General features: G+C 38.3%; 1 protein-coding gene across 5 annotated transcripts in view; it reads right to left on the bottom strand.

Moving 5' to 3' along the window:
* The window catches only part of EPHA3 (EPH receptor A3), a 235,603-nt gene that overhangs the window by 50,347 nt on the left and 169,251 nt on the right, over positions 1–16,005 (bottom strand). For 4 of the 5 annotated variants that reach the window (XM_075515385.1, XM_075515413.1, XM_075515421.1 and 1 more), the window contains exons 6-9: positions 11,070–11,194; positions 4,223–4,385; positions 1,778–1,880; positions 1,248–1,315 (exon numbers count right to left, since the gene is read on the bottom strand). In XM_075515385.1, coding sequence (XP_075371500.1) covers positions 1,248–1,315; positions 1,778–1,880; positions 4,223–4,385; positions 11,070–11,194 — 459 coding nt within the window. The remainder of the gene's footprint in view (positions 1–1,247; positions 1,316–1,777; positions 1,881–4,222; positions 4,386–11,069; positions 11,195–16,005) is intronic. The other variant, XM_075515393.1, reaches the window with a different exon arrangement.

Below are 16,005 nucleotides of genomic sequence, written 5' to 3'. Positions count from 1 at the left end.
AGAAAACAAAGAATCCCCCCACTACTCCTGATCAGGAATGTTAAACTATCATCTTCCTCTCCCCTCAGCTTCTCCTGCTCCAAAACAAATTTATTTCTATTTTAAAGAGAGAGCCTTGACTGTGATCTAGTCTTCATGATCCACAGCTCCTCCGCTGCGGAAGAGTGCTGCAGGGTTATGCACATTGCAGAGAGGATCCAGGATCAGAGAGGAGCTGAAATACTGCAGGATGATGCTCCCCTCCAGCCATGGGCCATAGCAAGCTACTTCTTCCTGGTAGCCAGGACACGTGCCTGGGCTCAGAAAATCAACACTTCTTCCCCGAGCGTCTCCTGGATGGGACCTTGCTCCATGCTGTTCCTTTCACAGGGCACAGCTGAATGACCCAGAGTAGCCATGAATGAAGTCCCATTTAGCCTTATTAAAAATAGGTATGCAAACATCAGAAATAGATAGGTTTTGGGTTTGGCTTTTGAACACATTTCAAAAATAGCCCAGATTCCTCAGGATGAGCAAAATCTCACATCCTTAACTATACGCAATTTTTGCGATACAAAGACAACATAAGTCAATAGAAAGGCTCTCTTCTTAGTCCTGGATGAAACCCAAAGAACGCATAGACATATTCATTCTTGCAAGCAGGGAATCAGGACTTGAACAAAACATGTTTGTAAACAGAGCTGGATTAAAAAAAAAAAAAAAACATTTATTTGTGAGACATTTGTTTAGTAGTTATTCTTAATTTAAGAGACTACTCCAAATCACTTTTCAGCCTATGCTTAGAATAATTCCAAACTAAATTATTAGCGGGTCAACTTTGTCAAGCAACCAATTTTCACAGTCCCTTCAGTAGTCATCAAGACAGGTTTCATTGATTTTATATTTTGCTTTGGGAAAAAAATGTCATTTCTTAGACTTTATATAGCTGATAATGAGAAAGTTGAAGTTACACTCTGCATTTCAGTAATGCACAGCAGAATCAATATCGTATTGCTAACTACATGCATTGTTTGAACATAGACAGCAATGTTTTGCTCATTACTAACCTGAACACAGATGAAAGAATTTGAAACAAAGAATAATTGTTTGGGGAAAATCTCCTTACCCACAAGAGAAGAGATAATTCTCTTCCCAATTTCACTTTGGTTTAAGTGAGGTATGACTTTTTTTTTTAAATTGAAAAATACCAGTTATCTAGGGGATGAATTCAACGGATCTGGATGCATTAAAAGGCTTCAATAACTTACAATGGCCATTCCCAAAATGCAGTCTTTTCTCATCAGTGCCATGTTTAGACTTCTTGTATCCACAGAATCTACAAGCAACAGAGAAAAAAAATTAATATAGAGAATTTTATATGTTAACTGCAGGTGGAAATAGAATAGAATATTTTCCTTCCACAATTAAATGCCTGTTTGAAAGCTTAATGATATTTACATTCTCTGTGCCCTATAGAGGCATGTTATGTTCTCAGGGAATTTGAGGAAATTGGCTAATGAGAGGATTTGTTGATTTTTGACCCCTACAGTTTAATTTTACAATTGCCTAAGAATGTGTTTATAGCATTTTTTAACAACTGCTGTATGACTGGGGCTGCTAACGTTAGCAGGCTCATTACTGAGCATAAAGCAGTATTTGGAGCTCCTGGGCAGCAGACAAAGGAGAAAGTGCAAACCAGCCACGCTACTGCCCGACGACACCCAATTTGCCATGCTCATCAAGCCCCCTCGGGGAAATGGAAGCGGGATTGAATGTGCAAACCAGACGATAAACTAACCTCCCAATCAAGATGTACACCACAACTGTGAGGAGAATAATGGCTACCGCCGCTGAAATGGCAATCATTACGACCTGGCTATTCTCACTGGAAATGGAGAATGCTGGAAAGTTAACACAAAAATATATAAATAACCCCCCACACAAAACACTGATTACATCACAGTTGACAGTCATATAGGGAACAGACAGATTAAGTCGTCACTATATAGCATTTGGTCTCCTGCCAAATATTTAATCTCCTAAATAATTTTTCATCAGACAAATAAATACAAGGGAAGAAAATAAAAGACTCCGGCCATCTTTGACAATTTACCAGAAGTTGTTTCTGCTACTGATGATTTTTACTCTTGCTGATTATAGTAACTGCTGTTAAACTGATGCTTATATATAAACATATATGTAAATACAAACATACATATCATGACATACATCTATTTTGTCATGGTCAGTAAGGAGTTTTTCCTTGGCAAGCAATCCCAGCCAGTGAATAATTATCACCCTTACTCTCACTTCTGTATGATGGAAAATGCCTTAATGAATTAAGCTTCCCAGTTAAGCTTGATAGTATCCCCGTGCCAGTTGTGAAAAGTCAGGGCACACAGAGGCACATAGAAGGACTATCCATGCTTAATCCACCTATAGGAAAAAGAAGGGCTATTTTCTGCCTTACGTTGGATGCTTCCCTGCAGTCCCTAAGCATGGAGCTTCAGCGCGCTAGGCTGCTATACAATGACAGGACACCTTTAGATCTTAGCTATAATGAACCATCTTCAGCAGACACCTATTGAACTTCGCTGAGCATAGCAGAATTAGGCTCCTCAGCACTACGCTTCAAGTTAGCTGTCCAAACAGCTGAAAGCTAGCCCTCCTGCTCCCCACAAATTGGACAGTTTGTCTACATGACTGCTTGAAGTCACACCATTCCCCTTGGGAAGAAGCCTCTGCCTATTACAGACCTACAACTGTACTCACGTAGTTATGACAACTTGGCAATAGGAATCGAGTTATGCAATCTGGTGTTTATCTGTGTAACTTGTATGTTTGTTATTGAGACGTGCACCACTGTCTCCTGTCAACTTCCACATTTTTAGTCAGCTACATTATTATTATTTTTAATATTACTTTGCAGAGGAAACTCATTAACTTCTAAATTATGAAATTCATTATCACTGCAATTGGTTTTTTTTCCTCCTTGCTGTACTTGTCTGTCCTATCTTGAGTTCCAGTTTCATCCAGTATGCCAAAGCTACATATCACCACAACAGCAATTTGTACCTATTTTTTTTTAAAAAGAAGCTTTTCAGAATAAGAGCTGAGGTGGGGGAGGAAGAAGTGGGGATGAAATACATAACATATCTCAAAAATACACGGGTGCCAAGTGCAAGACCATTTGGCTTATGCTACTCTTCTTGGTTAAAACTTTGTTGCTTTTAGCAGAGCATTTCTTATGCCATGGGTTCTCAAGCCTTATCATGAGTATGTGAATAAGCCTTATGAGAATGTATCAGAATTACCGTCCTTAGTTGTGTTACAACTCTGAACAGCAGATACGAGTCTTCTGTGAAAGCCCTACCTTCTAAAAAGCAAACAGTCTTGGATTATGCAGCATTGGTCTACATCGGTAACTGGCTACCTAAACAAAGGCTGACTTTTTGATGCATTAAGCCACTTTCAGCTTCTAGCAAATAAAAGGTCTGATTTACTATATAGTACCAAGCGATGAGAAAGTAACATTTGAAGCGATGCACTCTTAAAGAGTCTTTCTGTTATAACAACAGAACTTGCAAAGAATACCAATAAGGTCATCAGTTAAATAATGTTATTATCTAGGCATCAGAGAAAAGAAAAAGGAGTGCTGGACCAGTAAATAACTTCCCCAAGGCCACCCAGAAACATCGTGACAGAGAGGAGAAGGGAGCCAAACTGCCCAGCTCCCCGGTCAGCTACTCAACTGAACAACCATCCTTCCCGCCCGGTGCATGTTCGTTTCATCTCAAGGCTACGCAGGGAACGTCAGCTACACTTTGCAGCAACGTGGAGAATTACACAGACCCACAGCAGCAATGGACCAATACAATATTAATTCTCTTGGAGCAGGGGTTTATAGTCCACAGGGTTCAGGCTAAAAATTTGGAACAGCACAATGCTGTGAATCTGGTTTTCTATCAAACTTCCTCTCTCGGCAGGTATCGATTCTGGCACAAGGCAGAGGTCGGGTAGGGAATGGAAGAAAATACCATCTGTGATATTCATGGTATACTCTTTATAGCATGTTTCAAGTTTAATGATAAAACATAAAGTTATATAGTAAAGCTACCCAGAAAGACACATCATAAATAGTTACGAGTTGCATTTACTAAACTAGAAAAGGAGTGAAAGCAGTCATTCAAATCAGTCAGAAACTGGGCAGGATGTCAGTTTAAACCATTTAACAAATACATACAATCCGGACTGGTTTCAAATTCAAACTTGCGGCTGTTTGTCCCATATCCAGCTGCAGTTCGGGCTCGAATTTGGAAGACGTAGGTGGTATCAGGTTTGAGGCCGCTGATGGTAACATTGGTGCCTTTGGCTCTCAGAATAGTATAGCTTGTCTCTTGTTCCTGCTTTTGGGAAGAAAAATTATCAGATTAAAACCACACCCGAAAAAACAGAAACAAGAGGTGGTTGGTACAAAATTACTACAAATCACCTGGAAAGCACCGGCATTTTTTTTTTAATATTTACAGCTTGACAAATGCTTGTACAGCCATTCATTTTCAATCAGCTAAAAATTTTTGGATTAGCAAGTAATCTAAATCACTAGAGCTTCTATGGCCTTGTGCTGTAAATTAATACTAGACATGCTGAGTATATGACATTTCATTAGATGGCTTTGCATCCTTTTGTCCATAGTCTGTGATACAACAAGAAAATGAAGATTAAAACGTTATTTAAAAACCATAAAACAGATTTGCCTACTGCATTGAACTGGAAGTTGTAACAGACCAAATTAGACATTTTAGGGCTCTGCAGAGCTATTGCAGGATGCAGTTTTTACTGCCTTGCATTTTACGAGACAGTGTTTACCTTTATAACAGTCAGAAGAGAAACTCCACTCATGGTCGTCACCTCAGCTCTGCGAACAGGTGAATGTAACTGGTTTTCTATTATGCTACAAAAACTGAGACTGATGAGTCCATCCTCATTTGGGCAAAACTTCACTGAACTTGCTCCTGAATGAGTCTAGGGCTTTAGTAGCCAGAAAGGAAACGCACGTTTGCTCCTTACTGCTTTTTGCTAAAGAGCAAGGTGTGTGTCCAGTACAGATGATACGCTCACAAACACCCTCTGCTTAACAGTCACATATTTCTGACATAATGACTTTTTATATAAAATAAGAAATAGACCATTTTGCAATTTAGTAAGTTTGGATACACTTCACACTGTGTAAAAAGCTAATTCTGATAAAAGTATGTCTCAGTCCCGCTGTAAGCACATAGTCTAAAAATTCAAGCATGCATTTGGGGCCTGAGGTATTGCTTATTTTACTAAAGCCATCCTGTACCAAAAGAACATTTTTGGCTTCCTAAAAATGGCATCTGGAACTGCCTCAGAAAAAATCTTGGACAGCAGCCACATGTGGGGAACTGCGAGAATCTCAGACGATGAACTTTTCTATTCTAGTGGTGGTGAGGATTTCATATGCTGCCCTTTTACTTTGAACACTCTGAAATACACTCAAACCATTGAGTTCTGCCTGGTTGAAAGCAGAATCTGAGTTAAGGTAACGTATGTTGGATGCAAACAATCTCACCTAATTCCCACTATGTTTTATGGCATTGCATTAGCTTGCAAGGTACTGACATTTTAACTCTGACACCACTAGTGCTGATACACAAATACAGAAGTTGGAAAATACTCAGCACACTCATTGTCAAAGCCATCTCACCTTCACGTGAAAAATTCAACTGACTAGAGCTGTGTTAGTGTGTTTGCTCTACAATAAGTGCTGTCTAGAGTAAGAAAGTTAGATTTATTCTAAGTTAGTAGGTTGACATGAGAAACTGTTCACTTTGGTGCTACAGAAGCCTAACTACGCTGTTCTTGGCAGTCTTTGATATAGAAACATTTACACCATAGTTAGGGAAATTGCCAGAATTTCCATGTAATATTCAACATTATGCACATTGAGTAATCACAGTGAAGGAAAAAAAAAAAAAAACAAACCCCCAACAAAAAAACCCCAGCAGCTAAGCTTGTGCTTAAAAGTTACCATCCAGAATCAAAACCTCAAATAGGGCGAGCTGGACCTAGTCTTCAAAGAATGACTCTAAAAATGTTTACCATGGCCCATTTTCATCTCACACTAGGAATAAAAAGGAAATCAGCATTGGACCTCTTCATGGTTTCCCCGATAGTTCTCTGAAAGAGTTTTCTGTTATAAATTCAGAGGAGAAAACTTACGGGAAGACATTCTAAGGAGCTAACAGGTTTGCATAAAATTATTTATTTTTGAACTAAAAAAGGCCTAGTATTATAGTGTGAAGGCTTTCCTTATCTCATCATTCAGTTGAATGTAGGCAACTATTTTAATTTCAAAGATATAATAATCTTGTCTTTAAAACAAAACCTTTTGTGTATGCTGTGACTGGACATTCATTTTGATCTCACTTCAGGCTGCTTTTATGAAATGCAAACATTTCCTTCTTGTGCAGATACATACGTGCAAAGGAAAATATAGTCGTGGCCCTGTCTGTTAATAATCCGCAATGGAACTTGGAAAATAAACGTTTAAAACAATGGTATGGAGGATGTCATGGTATCTTAGTTTATGGTAAGCTTTTTACACACATAGTTTGTAAGTCATTTTTTATGTTACTAGTAATCAAATCAGTGAAACACCACATAAAAGCCCAAGTTTATCTTTCTTGGGGATGAAGTAAAACTTCAGATACAGCACTATAGCTGCCACAAGCAGAAGGAATATACAAAAAGAAGAGTCAGTCTTTGCCAAGCAGAACTTTAATCAAACGCTCTGTTTCATGATAAATTTGAACTTGGATGCACAAAGCGTGTTCTTCCTAAATATTTCTGCATAGTTTACCAGACACAATCTTTACTGGGAAGCAAATCCCACTACTGTTAGTGTCTCATTTGCAAATGACATTTTATAATTTTAAACTATGTTTTACAAAAGACATATTTTGGATACTTTTAACATTCATAGTGGTAGTACTAGTGAGAGTGAGCAGTATGTCCTTTTTCAGATAAGCACAGTAAGTGTTTATATTATATGAGGAAGAACATTTTCCCCATCAGCCGCATGTACACTTGAGAGGCCAAAACCAGACTACACATCTTTGGGAGGAACCCACAGTCCCGATACTGCTTCTGCTTATTGCCAGGCGTGAACTGTTCATCAAGATGAGAGTTCCTACAAACCTCATGGTGTACACGTGGCCTATCTACCCTCAGAGCCAGAATAATAAGAGTTTAAAAGCAACTAAGTGCATTTGCATATAATTTACTTTTTCAGCCTCAGAAAGAGCACAAACTAGATATCATTATTTATTTGTTGGCTTTAATCAGTCTCCTGAGCACACAATTTCAATGATGGCAAAGGCAAATCTATTTCAGTACTGTGAGACTGCAATTAAGTTTCACTCATTGTTTGCAGCAGACTTCACCTTAATAAAGTGTGTGGGATTTAGTTATCATAATTGTAAGCCACATATTTAAATGAAGCAATTAATAGTTTGTGTGTGGTATTTAGGAGACTGCTTTTTTCATGTCTTTGCATGACAACATACTCCTTCCAGAAAACATAATTATGTGAGCAAGGACAAGGAGAAAACAAAGTATCTGCTTGTGTAAGAAAAAAACCCTGACTTTTGTTACACATGCACTTTGACAGCTGAGATACTTAAAATCCAGCACAGCATTATATGGACGGACTAAACCAGGGTGTCACTTGGTACCCTTAACTTAATATAAAATGTTATGCCTTACCATAAAATAAATGCCTTGAAGTTTCATACAGTATTCCTCTGAAAGAGGATTTTATTTCTTTTAAATGTTTTGAATAAATAGTAACTGGGGCTTCATAAACAGGCCCTATAGATTTTTACAGAAAATACAGTTCTATTCCAAACACTGAGCCTGAAAAACTGTCACTGTCAGTTCATAATGTTATGCATTAAAATCCCATAGGTTCATTCCAAAAAGTTAAAATAGTTTCCCAAAACTGTAGCTCCTAATTTCTCTAGAAACATCATATAAAGCTTTATTCTCTCTTCATTACACAAGTGCAACCACTGGTGAAAAAAATCTGAATAAGTTAATTAATTACCCATGCAGAAAATAAATATTTTCCACTTCTAATGCGTTATACCAGTAATGCATTAGAAAAACTACAGGATATCATAATTTAGATACAGGATGTTCTATTTTTATTCCAAATCTATTCTAACATCCTGAATATCAGTAACATGCAGTTGCCAATAAATGTAATGTATTCTTTGAAATTTAAGAACAGCTTAACAAAGTAAAAATTAAAAAATTTGTACAGACAAGGTGTATGACAAAATTGGGCTGCCCTGTATTACTCTATTAATGCTGTATCTATTAATTTCTAAGAGATTACAAAAGGTATGGCAAGTAAAAAGAAGCAGGAGGGAAAAGAATGGCTCAACATAAATCATCTACCAGCAATCAGATACAACTTGTCAGGAGAAATACCTGGACTGCTAACTGTGAAGGGTTTATTTCCTAGCAGCAGCCACTTAACAGCAGTGGGTTTTTGATGAGCACAACCAAGATGATTTCTGAAGCAGAAAATCAAAACGGACTGGACCGGTTTAAAAAGAAAGCTCTCTTTTCAGAAGAGGAGGGGAAGGGGGATGCTTAGAGATCTCAGACTGAAAAGCAGCGTCTTCCAAAGGTGTTTGGAGAAGAAATGAAGAGTAGCAGTCCAGCATGGGCTGCTCTGACCTCGGGTAAGTTTAACACGTACAGAGTAGTAGTTTTCAACCTTTTTCAATTTGCAGACCTAAAAAGGGCAATGGATTAAAGCCTCCCAACAACAGATTTGCTTTTCTTAGTTACCTTTCATAAACCCTGAGGAATAGGCTTCTGACTCCCCAGGGGGCTGCAGACCAAACATTGAAAACACTGGTGTCAGAAGGTTGTTTTTAAAAAACCCTTTGCTCTAAATGGCCTGGCTCCTATTGTCAAGCAGTTGGCTCTTTGGTTTAGGAAAGCTGTCTGGTGCATATGAACTCTGATCACAGACTTCAAAGGGAAGGAACACATGTGAAGATCAGCCTAATAAGACTGGTTGTCTTACAAAGCTGTCTTATGACAACCAGTTGCTCCATAAGACTGGATATACTTGGTGGGAATAGCAGCCGCATGCTCAGTCTGTGCATACAACAGTACCGGAAGGTGACAATTTTCTTGAATAAAGCAAGCAATTTCAGTGTAGAATGATGATCAAAACACCACAAAAAACCAAATACACAAATAAAACTTCTTGGTTGTTCAATTAAAACGAACTAAACGCACACGAGGAGAAAAATTCTCTCCCTTTGGAGGAATTAAAACCAGAGAGATCGCCCTAACGTCACGATGTGCAACACACCGGCGCGCTACATCCTGCACCCCGCAGCACTCGCGCGGAGCCGCCCGGGCAAGGACTTCCACTTGGGGAGGCTGGAGGTGGAGCTGAGATGGGGCTGCTGCAGCTCTTGGAAAACAAAGGTAGGGCCCACGGCAGCAAGAGCAGCCAGGTAGGTCTCAAATGAAGCACAAGTTAATCGTGCAGATAAATAACCTGGCCTGTGCAAAACAGGCTGAAGTTCTGGGATCTTTCAGGCGTAGGTTTTGTGAGGTACGTAGCTTTTCCAAGCCTTACTAAAAGGCAGCATCTATTTTCTTTTCTTTAAAAAACTGGAAACAAGAGAGCCTAAGTAATTCCTGTGTCCCTTCAGGGCTGAGGATGTACAAATAAAGACAGTCTGATGTATGAGCCGGTTCTCTTTTACTTCTCAAGCCCAGGATCCGGACTCGATACTGTCCCCATTGAAATAACAGAAAAAACCCAAAGCGAATGTCTATAGGCTACTGCTCCTAGCAGGTGAGACTGAACTGAAATGTTTAGGAAGCTTTCATTTCCCCCTTTTATCAGTAATACTACGTATGTTCAGATTTTTACCAAGGTCTTTGAAGGGTCAAGTGCTCACCAAAAAAAACCCCACCCAAAATCAGGTGACATATTAATTTGGGAGAAATCTTTTCAGAATATGGCCTTCCAATTCCCATTCTTCGGCTAGAGATCAGGCGTGGACTATCAATACCTCATTGGCCCACTGGTAAGCTCCATGAGAAAACTTTCTAAAGGTTAACTGAATACCTGTGGAGTCTTTTTAACAGCAGTTTCTAAGTGGATATTGGTACCACATCTTCCCTGGTACGTATGAAATATAAGCCTGATTTCTAGATATGAACAGCACTAGTAAATGCTAATTTAAATTATTATTTCTGATATTTTTTTAAAGTTTTTCAACTTCAGTACCAATATGTTCTATCAAAAGGTGTCTCTGACCAATCTAAAAATGGCTAATACCGCTCTTCACAATCTTCACAACAATTTATGGTCTTTTCAATTCTACCAGTAAGATTTACGGAAAAAACCCATTCTGTTATGAAGATTTATTTTTTTCCTAAATACAGATCTATATATGATGTAGAAATCAACAGCTGTAAATACAAGAAAATGTAAATATAAAGCAGAATGGCCTATTTAATGGCAATTTTCTTTGATTTGTAGTTATTTACATAAAATTTATGAAGAATTCAGTTATTCATGAAAAGCGGGAACTTTCATAGTGCAAACCAGTCACTAAAAGGATTGCCCATCTCTTTTCCAAATCATTTTTGTGTAAAAGATCCTTGTGCCACAGGGAAGCACCAACACATGGATGCTGACAAATAAATGTATGAACGCTGACAGCGTAACAGAACTAAGTAAACTGTATGCAAGGAAAAAAAAAGTATTACAGCTTGTCTGCCTTACTTTCTATATTTGTTCTGATGTGTTTGCAGATGAACTTGGTAGACAACACAACAATTTCACTTTATATTTTCATTATGTTCTCCTTACCAAAAATTAAACGGTTTCAACACTTGGTGTCACCGAGGCAGACAGTGAGTGAACAAGGGTGTCTCTGAATACTTAACATAGGCAAGATGCAATCATTTCATTACAGTATTACCAGCACAAAAACCTCCCCTTCAATCTTTCTTCCCACCTTTTCATAGTATTTGACCTCATAGTCCAAGATGATCCCATTTGGATGTTCGGGTTCTTGCCAAGACAGAGATACGCTGTTCCTGGATGTCCTGTCTTTCCTTATGACTGTGATGGGAGATGGAGCTGTAGAGGGGATGGGGGAAGGAGGGAAGAGAGAAAAGCAAACTGAGTTTATCTCTGTTCCAATCCTTGGCAAAGAGTACTGTTTCCATTTAAAAGACTCACGAGCATAGGTCTGGACTCGTATCAACATTCAGCAGCTGGATTATAGTCCTAGTACACATGCCTTAAAGCATACTGGCCTCAAGGAAAATGAGCTGAGATTTTCTGTTCGACTGGCGGACCAGTGGCAAGACAGCAGATGGTTTCGATCTGCTACTACAGTGTAAGCAATGAAATACATTTCATATACTAAAATAAAGAACAAAATAACAGTACTACCTATTTGTTATAATGCTGAAGTATTATCATTACCAGACGCTGCAGAAGTCTGATAACATTTTCATATGCAAGTGTAAAATGGTGCTGGGATGCATTACGTACAAGGAGCTCCTGGTATCCACAGCTAGTAATAACCATCAGCATACTGCAGAATACAGCCTCTTTTATAACATTGTTTGGTAAGCTCTCCAGATACAAATTGCTCCCATGTACACTTCTCCTTTACCACATTTCTTTGAAAATGAAATTTGAAGAAAAAAATCTAAACTGCAAAATAACCTCATTTCTGATCTGTATTAATCAGTTAGGCATGACAACTGATTGCATGCCACTGACTTACCCACCACCCAAAACTTGGAAGTACTGTCAACATCACAGAAAAAAAATCATAATTACCTAAGATTCTTGAACATCAGTTCAGCTTTAGACCACCCAGCTCTATGCGTTGTTCCAAGACCAGGCCTAGGTTTCCTGGACTCACTGAAAGCTATGGAATTTTTAAATTATTTTTTTCTGTTTCTTTTGGGTTGACTTCCCACTCCAAATGCTTCTCTTCCATGGCTTTGGCCACAATTCATCAGATGATAGCTTACAGATCACACATTAAAGGTTGTAACTGTCATTTAAAAAAAAATCTTTTACCAATAAACAGTCTTTTGTCTTAACATGTAAACAAATGCGTTTATAAGTTCAACATTGTGCTATCCTAATAAAAAAGCTCTAGCTGATCTAAACAATTTAGTTTCAGCTGAATCCTGTGAAGATTTTACTGTTCATATAAAACTAGTTGCACTTTACAGGCATTACATATTTGCATGCGTTAGCCAGTGCCCTTTCTGTTTGGGTTTTCATTCCTGCAAGAGATCTTTCAAAAGCCAGAAAAAAATAAGTTTTCATTAAAATAAATTTTGGAAAATTCATTCTGTGTTTGATTTTGCTAAACTTCCATCAAAACACACCTTCTAGTCTTGAGTCATAATCTAAATGTTGACATCCTCCTTTGAGTAGAGCATCTAGAAAGCTACATACACCCACAGAAGCACATATATATATATACACACGTCCACATTCGTTCTGGGTTGAAACACATCCTCTGAGCAGCATTTTCCCATGTCACATGGTTCACAATAGCTTTCCGAGAAGATTAAAAAGTTGCAAAAATCCTTTTTTTTTCCTCCTTTCTTTTTTTTTCCCCACCAGGAAGAATTTATCCTGAATTTAAATTACTGAGAACAGATTTTGGAGGGGTTTTTGTGTGGTTGTTTTTTTGTTTGTGGTTTTTTTTTTGTTGTGTGTGGGGGGTTGTTGGTTTTTTGGTGTGGGTCTTTTTTGTTTGTTTGTTTTGTTGTGGGGTGGTTTTTTTTTTTTTAAGTAGAATGGGAAAGAGTCTCTTTCTATTTTACTCAGACTCACCAGATCTATGCTTGCTGAAGCATTAGGGCAAGGTATACAGGACTGGTTTGTAACAAACATCCTTCAGTAATTCCATTTGAATTCTACTCAGGCACAAACCAGTGCTAGAGTGAAAATACAAAGTGGTTAGCTGGCTGGACTGCTCTACCGTAGCCAGCTCTATGTTAACTCATATACCCATGCTTGCTGCTTTTATGATCTTGTAAGTCATTTTTATGTCTTTTTTTTAAGTCAAGTTATTCATCTTTTTTTGTATGTGAATAGATTGGTAAGCCCAGTACCCCAGCTGGTAACACTTCCCATTAAGGTAACATTAATACAGATTTTATGAATAATTAATATATGATTAACAAAAATGGCTTTTCCCCTAATAAATTATGGTAATTTGTGCTACAACACATTCTCAGGGCAGGCTGAAATAATCTTATACGCTCCAATACAGATGTGCTTTAAAAAAAATACTTTCTTCTAACACAGTATTAATTATTTTGAGCTCATTTACACACATCTCTGCAGATGCTACCAGTAACTTATCTCACAGCAGTTTATTAGAAAAGCGTCTGCTCTGCAGTTATCAATAACATTATAAAACATTTATATATCTTTTCTAATCCCTAGGGTTCCCAAAGCTGCTTAGAAATTATACATACAGAGTATCTGGAAGAGACAGCATCCCACCACATGGGCAAATGGAGGGGAGATGGATAATCATGGGGAATACAAAGTTTCAGGCACCTTTAATCCCACACAGAACAAATCAGAGTTCTGCAACAGAGCGTCGCATGCCAGGCCACTCCAACAACTACTGAACCTCTGAGCTATGGAAATTATGTATTCCAAATCTGTTTAAATCACCATCTTATCGTAACTATGTGGATTACAAAAGTTACTAGTTTTAAGACATTAATCTTCAGCACATAAAGGAACAGCATCTTCAGATATTTCAGTGGTCAACTGTTTATTTCTAGAGGATAAACCACACTATTTGTGTTCAGAGGGGAAGACATGTATTTGTAACTTAATTTTAATTTTTAATCTTGTGGTTATCTTGTGGGTTTTTTTTTTATCTTGTTAAACTATTTTGTATATCATCTGAGCATTTTTATTTTGAAGCACACAGGATGTTAAAGACTCAAAATCTGGGTATAGATTTCATAATTTTCCTGCTGTTCCCATCATCTCTGTGTGTTCACATTGGACTTTACAAGCAATAGTTGACTTGGATCCCCCTGACAGAGCCCCAAAGAGGACAGCCCCCACAAGAACCTCTTCCAGCAGTTCCTCTCCTGGCACTATGTCAGGTTTACAGCTCTTCGAAGCACAGGTGAAACCAAACTGTGCTGCTCCTGGGATGATTTCAGCACTGGGACCCTCCTTCTGCAAGAAGTGGAGTAGAGGGGAGCAAGGATAAATCTTGAAGTGAGCATCCCGATAGCCAGCCTCGCAGACCCCCCGTGGACGGGGGCAGAGACAGGAGTCAGGATCCTGTGCCTGGAGGGGCTGCCAGCCTGCACAGCCCGTCACAGCTGCGGCAGCAACCTGGCTGTCCCCAAACCAGACTCCGCCGTACGCCGAGAGACAGAGGTGGCCTGGCTTTTCTGCTGTGCCTGCTGCCCTGCAGAACTGATCTCTCTCTCTTTACTAAATTGTTTCTTTGCCTACGCCCAGAACTGACTCCTCTACTAACACACGGGATGGACTCATGAACGCGTCACGCTTTGGCTCGACCAAGATGAAATAAAATGGTTTGACCAAGATGAGATAGAACAAAAAAATTACCAGCACAGCACATGGCATAACCTTTCTTTGCTGGCCTGCAAGAAGCTGGAATGTTAAAGTTTTAAATCTTAATGCAATCGTTTTTGTTTTTCTGCTATTCCTGTTAGATAGGTAGGTTTGAAAAGTGTTAGAAGTCCTTGAACCCTAATTTAAGAAAACATCTTGTTCAGATGACTTCTAAGATTACACTTAAATCTACTGCAATCAACGGATTTAAGATAAGGTAAGAGTTAAGGTAATCTGTAAGTATATATTGGCCTGCACAGGGACAGTCGTATGACAACAGAGGTGCCTTCCTGACCTACAGCCCCAGCTTAGAGCTGGGGTGCAGTTGGGAGGGATAACTTGACATTTGGACCATTCCTAGAATACAAAACCTATAAATCAAAACTTATAAACTCTGTTCTAAATAGTGTCTAAGCAGAAGTCAGCCTTAATTTCCATTTTGTAACACAACTAATCCTCCCTTCTCTCCAGAGCAGCTCAGTCACTGTACTTTACTATTTACTTAGAAGAGTCTGAAAATCCAGCAAAGAGAGAAACTGCAGTTAAAAGGAAGCTAACATTATAAACCATGAAGGCATCACCATGAGCAGCAATGCATATAGTCTTTAGTCTTCCGTATGAGGAAGAAAGAACCAAGAGCTTCTTGTTTCCTGAAAACCATTAAATAGCTACAATAGGATGAGACTAAATTCAAAATCAGGCTACAAAAAGGAAGTATTTCATATTTAGAATAGCCATTTTTCATTGCAGTTTCAGGATTTTCCCTTCTTAAAAGACGATTAAATTGTGCAACAACAATGCTAGAACAAAATATTTTAAATATCTGCAGCTCCCACTGACAAAAATAATTTTGTACTATGGGTTAGAAAATAATGACACATTATGAAGATTTTTAGGATAAATTGAAGTTTTTAAAATTATATTAAAGCATCAATAGCAACACAGAGTTAGGTTAAATTAATTTATCATTTAGAAAATAACATTTCAAGGTAAAACTTGAGAAGAGTACATTTTTAGACTAAGAAGTTGAATAAATGCTGTTTCAGTGATTTTTTTGATAGATCCTGTGGCTCGTATACCTCTGTATTTACATTTTTATTGGTGTTTTGATTAACGTATTAGTACCCTTAACGTCTTCACTGATTAAGAGTTGGGTTTTTTAATAATTAACTTTAGGCTTGTGTGGCCGTGCATTAAGAGGTTTAGTCTCAGTAGTCACATGCAATGCATATAGAGGCATTTTTATACATCAGATGGTTACTATTTGTCTGGTACTACAGTCTAACTGGTTTATG

Source organism: Mycteria americana, chromosome 1 (assembly GCF_035582795.1).
Source record: "Mycteria americana isolate JAX WOST 10 ecotype Jacksonville Zoo and Gardens chromosome 1, USCA_MyAme_1.0, whole genome shotgun sequence".
Taxonomy (NCBI): domain Eukaryota; kingdom Metazoa; phylum Chordata; class Aves; order Ciconiiformes; family Ciconiidae; genus Mycteria; species Mycteria americana.
Note: the sequence above shows the minus strand (reverse complement) of the source record. Positions and strands in the feature narration are given on the sequence as shown.